The sequence below is a fragment of the Mauremys mutica genome, chromosome 7 (genome assembly GCF_020497125.1).
Source record: "Mauremys mutica isolate MM-2020 ecotype Southern chromosome 7, ASM2049712v1, whole genome shotgun sequence".
Lineage (NCBI taxonomy): Eukaryota > Metazoa > Chordata > Testudines > Geoemydidae > Mauremys > Mauremys mutica.
This window is the reverse complement of record NC_059078.1, coordinates 20,450,542-20,464,515: the sequence shown is the minus strand read 5'-3', so window position 1 is coordinate 20,464,515 and position 13,974 is coordinate 20,450,542. Positions and strand designations below refer to the sequence as shown.

At 43.5% G+C, this 13,974-nt stretch overlaps 1 protein-coding gene across 1 annotated transcript in view; it reads right to left on the bottom strand.

Moving 5' to 3' along the window:
* The window catches only part of UROC1 (urocanate hydratase 1), a 103,284-nt gene that overhangs the window by 20,947 nt on the left and 68,363 nt on the right, over positions 1–13,974 (bottom strand). The window contains exons 11-16 of the mRNA XM_045022784.1: positions 12,433–12,521; positions 11,645–11,707; positions 10,876–11,055; positions 8,320–8,417; positions 5,647–5,719; positions 3,690–3,811 (exon numbers count right to left, since the gene is read on the bottom strand). Coding sequence (XP_044878719.1) covers positions 3,690–3,811; positions 5,647–5,719; positions 8,320–8,417; positions 10,876–11,055; positions 11,645–11,707; positions 12,433–12,521 — 625 coding nt within the window. The remainder of the gene's footprint in view (positions 1–3,689; positions 3,812–5,646; positions 5,720–8,319; positions 8,418–10,875; positions 11,056–11,644; positions 11,708–12,432; positions 12,522–13,974) is intronic.

Below are 13,974 nucleotides of genomic sequence, written 5' to 3'. Positions count from 1 at the left end.
AGTTCAGGCTGTTGGGCTCCCATCTTTTGGTTCAACATTTTGCATTCTGTAAAATTCAAATCTGGGTTTAGTTTTTGAATATTACTGATGTTAGGGGATGGTCAGATGCAGGATTTTGGTTTAGGCCATGTATATATTTACAATGGCTGAACAGCAAATAAAATAGTCGAGAACTTGGGAGGTCAAACTGGAATCCATGAAAGGCTGTGTTTATTAGGTGCATTTTCCATCCCAAGTTCAGTTTTAATTTCTCTCTGAATTCCTCTGTCCATTGCTCTGCCAAGCACAACAGAAAATCCAATAACAGAGTTGCCCCCAAGTCTGCTTCCATCTGCTGGGTTTTAAAATACCATTTTTATATCAATGTAAAAATACAAATAGCATTCCAATACCTTTACTCCCTGTAAGAGGTGCTTTCCCATATCCTTTCCATGCATTAGAGTATGTGTGTGTGTGTACACACACACACCCCACTCATATGCATATACTTACACAATATCCAATTAATTTTGTATATACACAGTGTGATACATTAAAATGTCATGTGTCAGCTCATTCTGGGATGGAAAAAAATGACTGGAGAATGAATCACATGCCTGATAAGTTGTTGTGTATTTATGCTGCCCTAGTACACAATACAGCACTACAGTTGCCAACTTTCATGCGGTAAATAAGCACCCTAACTTGCACAATAAGACAAAAATCAAGCTAATCCCATTTCAAAACAAGGCCAAAACAAGCCAATCCCTAAGAACCCCAAAACTCTGTGACTAGATCCCCCCGGGGTGCAGGCTGGGACTGTGGGTGGGCCCGCTGTACACCCCTGACTCTCTTCCCCCCTTGCCCCTGCTTGCTTGAAGCTGATAAAAAAAAAACCTGCAACAAGCTACAAGCCAAAAACTAGCCAACAAGCAACTCACAAGCCGATTAAGCCAAAAACAAGCCCAATCTCTGCAGGTTTTTTTCACAGGTTTTGGCATGTCTGTACAGCACCAGATCTCACTCCATTTTGACAAGCATGATGGGCCAGATTTTTAAAAAACACTCAGTACCCAGCAGCACTCATTGTATATAATGGGAGCTCCTGGGTATGGACCACTTTTGAAAATCTGACAACTATTTTGATGCATGTAATTCACACAGAACACAGTATCGAAAAACACCCCACACTAAGATGGTGCTGACTGCCCTCCACTCCCACTGAAGTCAATGAAAACTGAGGGCATTCAGCATCTTGGAGGATTAGTAACTCAGACCTGTGAAGGCTGGATAAGGCCATAACGCTGGGTGCATGTTAGGGGAAGATAACAGTTTAGTTCCTCTAGCAAGGCCTATTACACCATGTTTAAGCATGTGTGAAATATAAACTATAGAAGGTTGGCACATCATTTCCCCAGAAATGCTACTTTTTATCTCCACAAGAGTCTAACAATTCTGGAAGGAGTCAGAGGCCTCCTGATTCACATTTTTCTGGTTACATCCCCATGGTGGTGTTCATGCACAAAGCAAAAACATTAAAAGAGAAAAAAGAAATGAAACCTTAGATTCTGATGCCCTGAAAAATGGCCTTGATTTATGATCCTTCCTCTTACAGACTGTCTTAACAGCATAATGCCAGGAGGCTGGCCTTGGCAGCTTTTAATGACAACAGTGTGTTCTGGAGAAAAGCAAAGCTGAAAATATAATACTTGATCTGGGGTCAAGAGAATGAGGTAGGCAGTTTTTAGGGTTAGGAGCTCAAGTCACTGGGGCGAGGTAGTGTGGAAGCAGTGGGGGGTAGTCTGGAAATAGAAGAGCAGGGTATTCAAAAGCTGGGTGAAACTTAAGGGGATGATTCTGCTCTCTGCTTAGTGTGAATCAGGACAGAGGCAGGATTCATCAGTAAGGTTAAGATTTTGTCATGGATATTCTTAGTAAAAGTCATGGGACAGGTCATGGGCAATAATGCAGAAATCACGGAAGCCCATGACCTGTCCGTGACTTTTACTAAAAATATCCATGACAAAATAGGTGCTCAGATACTACAGTGCAGGGGGACCAGATAAATCATAAGTACCATGGATAGATAGACTGACTTTGTATAAAAGTGACAGCAGAATCAGGCCCGATATTTTAAAAAATAGCTGCCAATTGTACAGGCCTGTATGGGAAAACGATGGGAAAAAATTATTTGCCACCAAAACTGCAACCACAGATCAGGTAGTGAGGATTCCAAATGGGTGGAAGGGCAGGTGCAGATAATTGAGGCCAAATTTAATTCTCACCACAAAGTTGCACCCACAAAACTGGAGATCAGCTTGAGGCCCAGACAGAAATTAAACTACTGGCTTAAATGCATTTTTTGTTTTTCTGCAATAAACACATCCCAGTGAGGACTTACCTTGACCATTTTCTTTAATACATTTAATGCTCACGAAAAGTGCCAGGTGGACAGCTTTAGACAACAATGTTGTGTGCATTTATCCTAATAACAGGTATGGTATAGCTAGCAGATGTACAGGGCTCCCTAAAACTGTCCCACCCATGGGCCTCTCATACAACCTGGTGCAACCACCTGGGGGTAAAGAGGTACATCAGCATCCCTGGCCTCTATTTCAGTTCATAAAACCCCAAAGGTGCCCATCCCCTAAAGCTGTGGGCGCCATGACACAAATGACATCACACAATATCATTCATGTTCCATGCAAGGAACTAACCCTTCAGCACAAAGCAGTAGCACTCCCCTACCTCACTGCAGTCCAGTTCACAAATGCCCGAAGCCACTCCTGCATGCCCAGAAGATTAACATATCCGGGGATAGGCAGACCAAGGAGGGAAGTGAATTCTAGAGTCAAAGGGCCCTTATAGTGAGTGCCCTGCCAGCAGCTCCCTCTTAGTTAAATTGAGGGAACTGCCTCCAGCTTGAGCAAATTGGATGACTTTAACTGCATCATCACATATGCTGGGTGAGAGGTGGTCTTTTAAGCAGACTGTTCTCAAGCTATTTCCGGCTTTAAGACCATCCTCCTGAATTCTACAGACAGCCAGTGCAGCTCCCAGAGCACTGGTGTCATATACTCTTGACATGAAAGCTTACTTAATAAGCAGGCTACTTCATTCTACCCGAGCTTTAGCCTCCAGTTCTTAAGGCCTAGCCCCAGGTCGAGTGTATTACTGGACTACTGGCTAGAGCACTAGACTCAGGAGACCTGCATCTTATTTCTGGCTCTGCCCCTGGCCTGCTGGGTGACCATTGGCAAGCCACGTCGCCACACTGTGCCTCAGTTTCCCCATCTGTAAAATGAGGATAATACTATTGCCCTCCTTTGTGAAGCATTTTGAGCTCTACTGATCAAAAACTCTTAATAAGAACTAGGTGTTACTACTATTATTATTAGCTGAGTCTCAAGCTGACAAAGGTCTGGATAGATGCAGCAAAATCCATACCATAGAAAGATGGGAAATAGTGCTCTTAGTCACAGCTGCAGTTTACACATCTAATAGCAGCCCTGGGCTCCATAAACCCCCTAAATAGTGCTTGTAAGTCATAAAGATTGGCTGCACTCCTTGCTGACTTTAATACCTATGTGGAGCAGACAAGAGCTTGGTTTTTCAGGTCTTGCCTGAAAGACACAGTAAACTCCTTTGATTGCACCCCATTCTTCACAAAACTTACACCTATTATGACAGAAAAAGAGTTGACATCCTACCTCCCTGATGTATAGCATCTTCGAGCACTGATGTGGCGATTAAGTCAGTGGTAGCCAGATCCTGTGGGTCACCTGAAGTACAAACCCAACGGAATGGTCCAAATCCCAGGGAAAAAATGTCTCTGGGAAGAGAACATGTTTCATTAAGAGATAGTTGAAATTCCTGTCTGATTTATCCTGGCAGTTAGCAATGCTTTTCTTTCATTAACTGAAGATGGAAGAATTCTAAATATTTCAAACCAACTAATCTAAACAGAAAGCACTTGGGACCATTATTCCAGAATTTAAACAATGCTGTCTCACCAAGACATCAGCTGGTGTGGGGGAAAATCACAATCACACTTGAGTGCTCACAGCCTTTGATAGAAAACTCAAGGCAGTTAATCAAACAAGGGTGTTCCCCAGTTGACCACAGGTCCATTCATAAAACAACATCTTGGAGACCTGGCTCTCTCCTTCCTTACACCAGGGTACCTGATTAACACCAGTGTGAGAGGAGCACCCAGCTCCTCGTTTTAATGTCCACAGATGAACCTGTAATCATTTACAGAGTGAGGGCTTGATTCAGCCTCTCTCTTGCACCCTTGTCTAGTCATTTACAGCTATGGAAAGTGAATGCAAAGTGGGTGTAAATGTACCCATCCATGGAAGAGAGTGGAGAAGTCTGATTTGGTAGCAGTCTACCTTATATTGCACTTAGTGGGCCAGAGAATCTGGCCTTTTCTGCTTCCATTGTGCTTAGGCTGGCCCCTCGTCCGGTATTAAACCGGGCAGTCCTGCTTTTCTAGGGTTTGTCCTCTATCCATACTCAGACAAAACTGGATGTGGTTTTATCAGATAGGGATGCCCTTTTGAAGAGCGTGCTGCTTAGTCCCCGCCGGGGTGACCTGGCACGTGAGTGGGGGCGGAGTGGTGTGCTCTTAAAAATGGCTCCCCCCGTGTGGTGTGACCTCGCATGCACCATGCATCCAAGGTCATATCGCTAGTGGTGGAGTGGTATGCCCTTAAAAATGGCAACCTCCATGCGGCGCGCACCTCACATGGGGGGTGGAGCAGCATACTCTTAAAAATGGCGTCCCCCATCTGGTATTGGACAAAACCACATCCAGTTTTGTCTGAGTACTGGATAGGGGACAAACCCTAGAAAAGCAGGACTGTCCAGTATAATACCAGATGAGGGGCCAGCCTGAGCAGAAAGGGCCAGATTTGGATGTGTGGCCAAGGTCATGCCAGAGGGGAAAGGGTCCCGCCAGCAGGGGCAGGCTCATGCCGTTCCTGGAAGTACTGGTATGTCTAGTATTCTGGGAATGCATGAGTGGCCACCCTAATTGTGCCACTAATCCAAAAGGAGTCAGTCTCGCCCCAGGGTAGTGAGAGGTGGCAAATCTATGCATACAGCCATATATCATCAGGACACCACTACAATGCCAACTCTGCTTTCTACATATATAAAAATGTCTTCCAGAATTACTGAGCTGTTAACGGCCAAGTCCTGCTTGCCTTAGTGCATATGAGTTGTCCCCATAGGCCTGATTCTAATATCACACTGATGTATATCAGGAGTAGCCACAGGGAAGTCAGCAGAGTCCATAGGCCAGACTCTTGGCCTTGTTCCAGTTGTTTTACATTACTCCAGCATACACCCATTCTTCCTAGCCATGCTGGGCACTGCTCCAGCGCAAATGAGCATGTGGTCCACACAACGGTAATACAAGTGCAAGTGACATAGAATCAAGACATGATGGGATGTCTTAGATAATTCATTGCTGAAGGCCCCTCCCCATCACCACCATTGTACTCTTTAGTGGGCCTAGGCAGGGTTTGGCCCTGTAAGTGGGGTCTCCAAGTTAACATATTTTTTGGATATTCTCCTAAAAAGCAGCCCGGTTTATGATTCTACTTCTACAGTAAATGGAAATAGCTCTTTGCCCCAAGTTATCTATTCCTTCCAACATACCCCATAATGTGCTGAACATAGGAAGGGTATCGGAATTCAGTTTTATTGGCTCCTCTTTTCTCAACATCAGCACCTGCAAAAGGATTTTAAATGCAGATTAGTTGGTGAGAAGAACAGCTACAAATGGGCCAGAATTGTACCCTTGAGTTCATGCATGACTGCATCCCTGCCTGCACAGGTCTTCCCCTGCCACACCGAAAAAGGGGGTCAGACCTCTGCTTGATGGCACCTTCCTTTTCCTAGATCCCACTCAGGGGTGCTGTGTGAAAGGAGGGGTGGGGACTGGGTGGACCTGGGGAGGGTGGTGGGCAGCAGAGGATCTTCTTTTAAGGGAATGATGGAGGCAGTTGTGGCCAGCGCAGTCCTTCACTGGAGCTGCTCTGCCAGAGAGCTGGATGGGTAGAGGGAACAGAGTCCCCAGAATCAACTTTCCGACAAAACGCTTCTCCAGGGCCTCCTGTATATACTGGAGATTGTGGAAAGTCACACAGCTCATACCTTGAGGGTGAGCAACCACCTCCCTAAATTGAAAAAGGCAGGAGAAATCTATAGGAAGACCTCTGTGATTTCTTCCCCCTTCCTCCTTTCTATGGGATTTCCCACAAGGGAAGCAATACAGGTGGCTCTAAATTAAACCAGAGCAGAGAAGCAAACTGACACAGCTGGCCCACCTTGGCTTCTCCCCGCCTTAGAAACACTAGGCTCTCCTGGGACTTAATATTTCAGGCTCCAAGAGAAATTCTTTTAAAAATCTCTCACCATTTCTTCTATTTGTTTTAAATGTTTTTGTTAGAATACAAATTTATTCCACTGGGAATAAATGAGTGGCAACAGCAGATGAATGCAACCAAACAAATTAATGATATTCACCAGGTCCTGTATTTTGCAGAAGCCACCTCCCAAGACATCCTCAAAGCCGACCCTACTGCTTTCTTTTCCTTATTTTTTTTTAATTGCTCATTTTTTATTTTCTAGTTTTAAAATATCAGCTTGTAAAAGAAAAGAAAATACCCTGCCAAATCCTGCATCACCAACAGGGCAGGCTTAAAAAGTGACCCAAAGCCCTTGGGGTGAGATTTTGTGCTGCACCACAAAACTCTCAGCCCCTGAGGAAGGAGTGAAGGCACTTTTATGCCCTTCCAATTCTAGGCTGCTCCGTGCGCAGAACCTGCCCCAGCCAGGCTTGTATCTCAGGAAGGGAAGTGCAAAGGTGGGCTAGCCATGTGCCTACCACCAGCTCTGTAACACAGAGCAGCTTAGAATGTTTGTCCCACCCTTAGCCCAGCCTCTTAAACCAGGGGGACCTCATAGATCAGCATATGGCTGGTCAGTACAGTGCCTGAACCAGAGAAATTTTCCCCTGTACATTGTGCAGGGGCCACAGTAGAAGGGGGAGTCCCCTCCCCAAACATTTTAAGTGGTCGAAACATGTTCCTTGTTCATATATTTTAAACAACCATTCTGCATGGAGATGTCTTGGCAGCTTTTTCATTTCGATAGTTTAAAGATGCAATGGACTAAAAATAGAATTCCCGAGGCTGCCTCCTTAGACATTTTCTGTTACAAAACGATTAACGATGAAAATTGCTAGTGCTTTAAATGTTGATGCCCTACCATTCACACAACCTAGTTTGAAGATCAGGTGAAGGAAATATATTGGGTCAGATGCTCAGTGGCTGTAATCTGGCATAGCTCCACTGACTTCAATGGAGCTAGACTGATTTACACCAGTTAAGGTTCTGAAGCAATATATTCTACCCCTAACAAAAGCAGATGTCTGCTACGTTTTCTTTGTACTTTCAGTTTGTCTGATCTGCATCCTGACAAGCCGCAAGGGTCTGTTTGCAATGCTAAGAAGGCTTTAGAAGATTCCCTTGTAAATCTCTGGCGGGCTTGAGTTTAAGGGCAACGGAGCCATCTGGAACTGTAACATTTGCCACCCGCTCCTGTCCAGGATGGAGAGGGACATTAAATTAAAAATAAGTGTTGTGAGGGGTAGGACGGAGAAGGGAATTATAATCCTAGGTCCTGATCCTGCAAACACCTGCAAACACCTCCACATAGGCAGACCCCTGCACCAGTGGAGCTCTGCATAGGAATCCACTCACACAGAGGCAGCTGTAGGATTAGGGCCTTATTTTGAAAATTGCAGACTGGGATGCTGTTACCTTGTGTAGAATGGAGGTACAAGTATCCAGATTGGTACCCACTGTTCATTTGCTGGGGCAAGTTGTGCCAACAGAATGGAGGCTTGTCTTTAGAAAGCTTGGCCGCTGGAGTCCATCATTTGTGCCCAACATTGGGTGCAAAGTTGTGGATGTGAAATTAGAGGACACTTTAAAAATGTGTATTTTATTTTTCTCCTTTGAGGAAAGACAGAGACTGCTTCCGATCGACCCCATCAAAAAGTCAGTGCTGTTACTTTAAAAACAAAGGGCCAGCTTTTCAGTGGCGCTGAGCACACATTTCTCCCACAAACACTACAGAATAAAGCCCAATACCACTAGCCTGCATGAGAAAAAATGGCACCAATTTAACGTCCAGGTAGAACTGACTCCGACTGATACAATTGATTTGGAAGACCTGTTCTAACAAAGGTAATGAACTATATTTTACCTGCCGGAAAGGAGAGAAGTGCCCTGGTTACATCTAGGAAAGCCAGCATCTACTCACCGGCCCTCTGAGCTTCCAAGAGAAAAGCATTGCCATAGTCCCAAAAAAACATGCCCTTATCAGACAGCCTGTTTATAGCAGCCACTTGTCTCCTCAGACTGAAAATAAAAAGGCAGAAAGTTAGCTCTGAGATTCATTCACTTATATAAAAAGGTTAATGTCAGGAACACCCTAGCATTGCTAATACGGCCTGGGCTGTGAAAAGGTGGAGAGAGTGAGACAGATGACTTTGAAAGACTCAAGATCAACTCATGTTCTAAGCCCACCAGACACCAAATAAAAATACTTTCCACTTCTGTAGCACCTGTTTCCCCAAGCTCTCCAAATGCTTTACAAATATTAAGTGAACCTCACAACACCACTGTGAGGTAGGTAAGTAACACACAGGAGTCACCTCATCCAGCTCAGAAATGCAGCCATCTCTGGGGTGGAACACAACAGCTGTTCAAAAGCACACAGCAAGACTGCCCGACAGCTCAGGAGAGGAAGTGAAGAATAGTATCTTACCTAGCTGAAACTACAGAGATGAATTCAGAGAAGCAGAATGTGGTTATTGTACCTGAATAGGAATTTGGCTAACACAGCCCGGTTATCACCCACACCATTATGAAAACTGCCAGTGGATCTTTAATGACCACAAGTGATCAGGAGCTTGGTTTTATGGGTTATCCAGAGGAGACCTCCTGTCTCAGCACCATACCTGCTAACAACAACCTGCGACACAGGTTAAGAGCCAGGGTGAAGAGTGCCACCTACTAAATTAACAACAGTGCTTCCCAAAGGTCTCCCATCCAAATAATAAGCCAACACAGCTTCAGAGATCTAACAGGAAAAATCACAGAAGGTCGTACTGCTAGAGACTGCCTCCTCGCTCAGAGCTGGCAGTTTCCAGTGATAAGGTAAACCAACTAAAGGCCAAGTAACTTCAGACCGTTATATAATGTGAGCAACTCCCATCACTGTCTCCTCCCTATTTCTGGAACAGAGATCTAAACATTTCAGGCAGCAAGAGAGCTGCCACTTCTAATCTTTGTAACCTCATTCTTTAATTCCTAGTGCTGGTGGTTATGGACTGAAAAACCCCGGCAACTGGCAAAGGCTCAAAATCAATACAGCTGGGGCTCTTAAATTTGTAATGGTCTCAAAAATAAAGTCCTCTTCCAGCAAAGTCATTTGCTAACTTGGTTTTAGATAAAAAACCAGGAAGTTAATGAAACTGCGTCAGCCCTCTCTGACCTCTTCCTTGGAGATCTTTGCAATTCTCTGCTCCTTTTCTTTTTCCCTTCAAAGCACGCACAAGGTCTGGGCTATTTTGAACTGGCTGCAGTTTCCACCTGTTTCTTGGACTACAGTAGAATCACAAAAACCAGAGATTAAAAAGACCCCAGTAGATAATTTTCCTCTTGCTTTCACTGGTATAAGTCATGAGTGAAGACAATGGAATTAAATTGCTAATTAAGAAGAGAATCAGGCCCTAGGCCTATTCTCGAGAATACCTTTTTCACTGCTTGTTTTCACAGCTCCCGATTCTAATCTCACTTGCAATGGTGTAAATCAGAAATCAACAGAATTACACCAGTGCATAATCAATGAGATCAGGGTCCCTAAGTTATTCTGCATCTTACGAAAAGGTCCTGCTGGAAATTAGCTTTGCTGTTACACACAGCATCGCCCTCAGAACGCATCTAAAATGAAGACCTGGGAGACTCAAATCATTATTTTTGGCCCCTGGGCCAAAGCCAAACAGACGACAAACACAAATTCTAGCCTCTGATGGTAAAAACCGCTTCAGCAGGAGTGTTTCCAAGAGGAAGGAGAACAACAGGGGTGAAGAGTGACAGCACTCAGAGCCAAAGAACCTCTGTAACTGCAAGCACCTGCTGGGTTTTAGTGAAGAACAGTAGCACTGTTCCCTGCTCCTATCCAATTAGTGAAACTACTAGCAAGCCTGGAAAGGATACAAAATAAAGGTGTTGTTGATTTTCTGCTCTCGATGTTTAACACCAACTAATTCACATGCTAGGTACCCTTACATAGGCTACAAACCCCAATAAATTGTTGAAATAGATCCAAGAAGATATTTTCAGACTTTAGTTCATATACAACAGGGAATGACCCCGCAATGGCAGGTAGAGGGACTAAACAATCTGACAGACCATTTCCCTCTCTAGAATCTGTGAGTTCGATTCTATATCAGTTACACCGGTGTGAAAGCAGTCACGTCACAGGAGCTAAGAGTTCAACCAATGTAACTTCAATGGCATTACTACAGATTTACACTGAGAGAGCTGAGAGCGGAGTCTGACCCACTGATTCTATGAACCTTATTATGGGGAAGAAAAGAATCTGGTCACTGGAGAAGCAAAATAAACACTGAGCCTAGAAACAGTTAGCCACCAAACCTGCATAATCAAGGTTGGATGTTTTTCTAACAGATCTGCTCTCGAAATTATTTTGGGGAAGTTCTATGGCCTGTGTTATGCAGGAGGTCAGACGAGATGATCACAGTGGGCGGCCCCTTCTAGCCTTGGAATCTATGAATCCGTAATTGTTTACCTTTCTTGCACAAGGGTACGGAACCTCCCTGGATTGGTAGACATGAGCTGGGTTGCCTCCTCAAAGCTGAGCTGCACGGGGTAGTACCCTCCACTGAACGGATTGTGACAGGAGGTTTGGTCAGATCCAAGATCAACTAGCTGTTCTCCTGTTGTATCCAGTTCATAGACAAGCCTCTCCCTATGGATAGGAAAGATAATATATAGACTGCTTGTCTGGTGGCTGCCATTACAAACATCACCTCATAGTTATATTCCTTGTGAGCATCAACAGCGCCAATTAGGAGTTCTCAGGAATATCCTTAAAGATTTTTTTATAATATTACAAAGATATCCTGGATTGGCAACATCTGTTTGTGGATGCCTGATATAAGTATAAATAATGCTTGTCATTGATTTCAATGGGCTTTGGATCATGCCACAAAAGCAGCAAATTTTCTATTCTCAATATTCTGATTACCAAGGGATTGTCTTTCATTAAGACACTATTCTCTAGTTTCTGATTACCAACAAATTATTTTATTAGGACACCACTCTGTGTTTTGTTACCTTTGTTCTTTCTTTCCAAAGCCAAAGCTATCCATTTGTGCCTAAAAGGGGTACTTTGGTCGGCAAAATGTAATTTCCCAATTTGGACACCAGCTTTACCTCCAAGAGTCAAGATGCAGCTTCAATGGTTGGTTTGAAGGACAATTCCCTTTATCTACAAGCTTGGACATTGTTCCAGGCTAACTAACACAGAAAAGTGCCATCTCCCATCTGGTACTTACCAAAGATCTACCACATTCCCATGGTAGCCCAAACTGAGGGTAATTTTATTCTCTCTTGCATCTCTATAATAGAGTAAAAATGGAAATGGATGAAGAAAATTCATCATCTGGATAGTTGCAGTTTACAAACTACACAGAAACAACCAAAGCAGCCACGCAAAAGAGCAGAGAAAAGTACATGTGGATTCCAACAGCAAGACAGGTTATGAACACTATCAGCCTAAACCTGCAAGAGGATCCCTATGCTGCAGAGGGATTCCTTGAGTAGACTGGGAGTTCTAGGTGCATAAGCAATACAAGATTATACACTGTACCAGGAACTGGACAATGCACTGAAGAGCCAGTGTTCTTATTCAGACAGACTTTCTGTCTGAAAGAGTTTAAGAGCAAACAGAGCTCGGAGTGTGCTGTTAATACTGAACAGGTTAAGGTGCCAGACAAGCCAAATACCATTCCTTTCACTTAAAAACCTCAACAATATTCTTTAAATCCACATCCCCAATATGGAGATGTGATACTTTCACCTAGCTCATCCTTTTCACACCAGATTCTGTAAGGGAGCTATGGAGTAATAACAAGACAGGGAATTCATGAGTTGAATTTCTAAAACATGGGCCTGATTCTCTTCTCATTTACCTCATTTAATAGCAGAGGTGATATGAGGAGAGAGATCCTATAATCCTTCCCCCGCACACCCATGTGGAGGATTGCAAGGGCTGCTGCGTTTACTTCAGCCCTTAAGCAGGATTTAGCACATAGGGACAAACACAGCACTTCATGAGGCATACCTGAGCCGAGCAATGCAGTGGTCCAGGCTATCAGTGATTTCCATCAGCCATCCTTGCCTGTAACGTTTCAAAAGTGCAGCTTCATCAACCTGAGACAAATTGCATATTTATTTCAGGACTGTCGTCTCACCTACCGAAGAACTTCTCCGTTCCCTCTTTAACATTAAAACGATCCTGGATGGAACACTAACAAATGTATATAACACAACACTTCTGCATTGGCTTCAAGGTGATGGGCTGGGTGATCTAATCGTTGTTTTTTATTTCTCGCTTCTACTATTCCATCAGTTCTGGTTTCTGTTGTTTCAACCCAGGAATGAAACAAGAGCTGAATCTTTTCTCCAACCACCTCCCAACCCCAGACTTTGTGGTTTTAATAAAATGGGAGCCAGATCACTGCTTAATTAGTAATGAAAGAGGTGTCAGGGCTCAAGCAATTTTTTTTACTTTCATAAATGACACGGCAAGCCCAGAGGTGCTGGGGCTATGAACTGCCAAGCCCAGAGGTGCCAGGGCCCAGCACTGGGACAGATCCAAACCAATCTGGTTTCAGAAAAACAAACTCCTAATGAGAGCTAGTTAGGAAATAATATTTTCCCCACAAAAAAATTTAATAACAATTTTTTAATTTCTCTTGGAATTGTTCATGTTTTAACTGAAAAACTGAAAACAAAATTTTTTTCCATTTTCAGATTTTCAATGAAAACCCAAATATTTTCTGCAAAACTTGCAATTTGTCATTTAAAACATCCGTTTAATCAAAAAGCCATTTTCTGTTGAAAACACAGTGATGGCAATTTTTTCACCAGCTCCAGCCCTGACTAAGGGAGGTTTTGCTGAACCAAAACCATCACTGGATTTAGTCTTCTCTTGAGCCGTTTGGAAATTTTCAAAAATCTCAGCTAAAAAGGAAACAAAATGAGCAAAAAATATTTTCCTTTTTCCAGCCAACTGTCACTTCTATGAAAAAAATGGGTCAAAACGGGACCCAAGTATCCAATGCCCTTGTCGTTCTGAACTTTGAGGGTCCAGATAAGATGAATCCCAAATTTGAACCCTGCACCACCATTAGTTTTGGTGTGTTTCTGTGTCTGTGTGCGCGAGACAGAGACATACACAAATCGAGAGACATACTATGGAGGCTTTGGCAGTGACTCCATATTTAAAGATTAATAGGCAAACACATGCATCTCTAAGGTTTCTTATATGAGTTATGATGAGTTCCAGACACAATACAGGCTGCAAAACTCATGCAAGCCAATTTTCTGCTGCACCACAGCAACCGATTAAAGCAGCCAGGCTGGTGTGCATGTACACACACACAATTTTACAATAAACATTTAAACTGTCAACACATTCCCACAGCCCACCCCCAGCATTTTCTTTCCACCATTTTCAGCCACCAAGCCATTTATATGTAAACTAAAAAAGTTAGATCGAGCCCAAAATATATAATCCCCATCAAAGCTGATGGAAAGCCTCCTCTTACCCAGTTATTTCAGTGTGTGAAATATTCCATCAATTCCCATGCCACTGATTAGG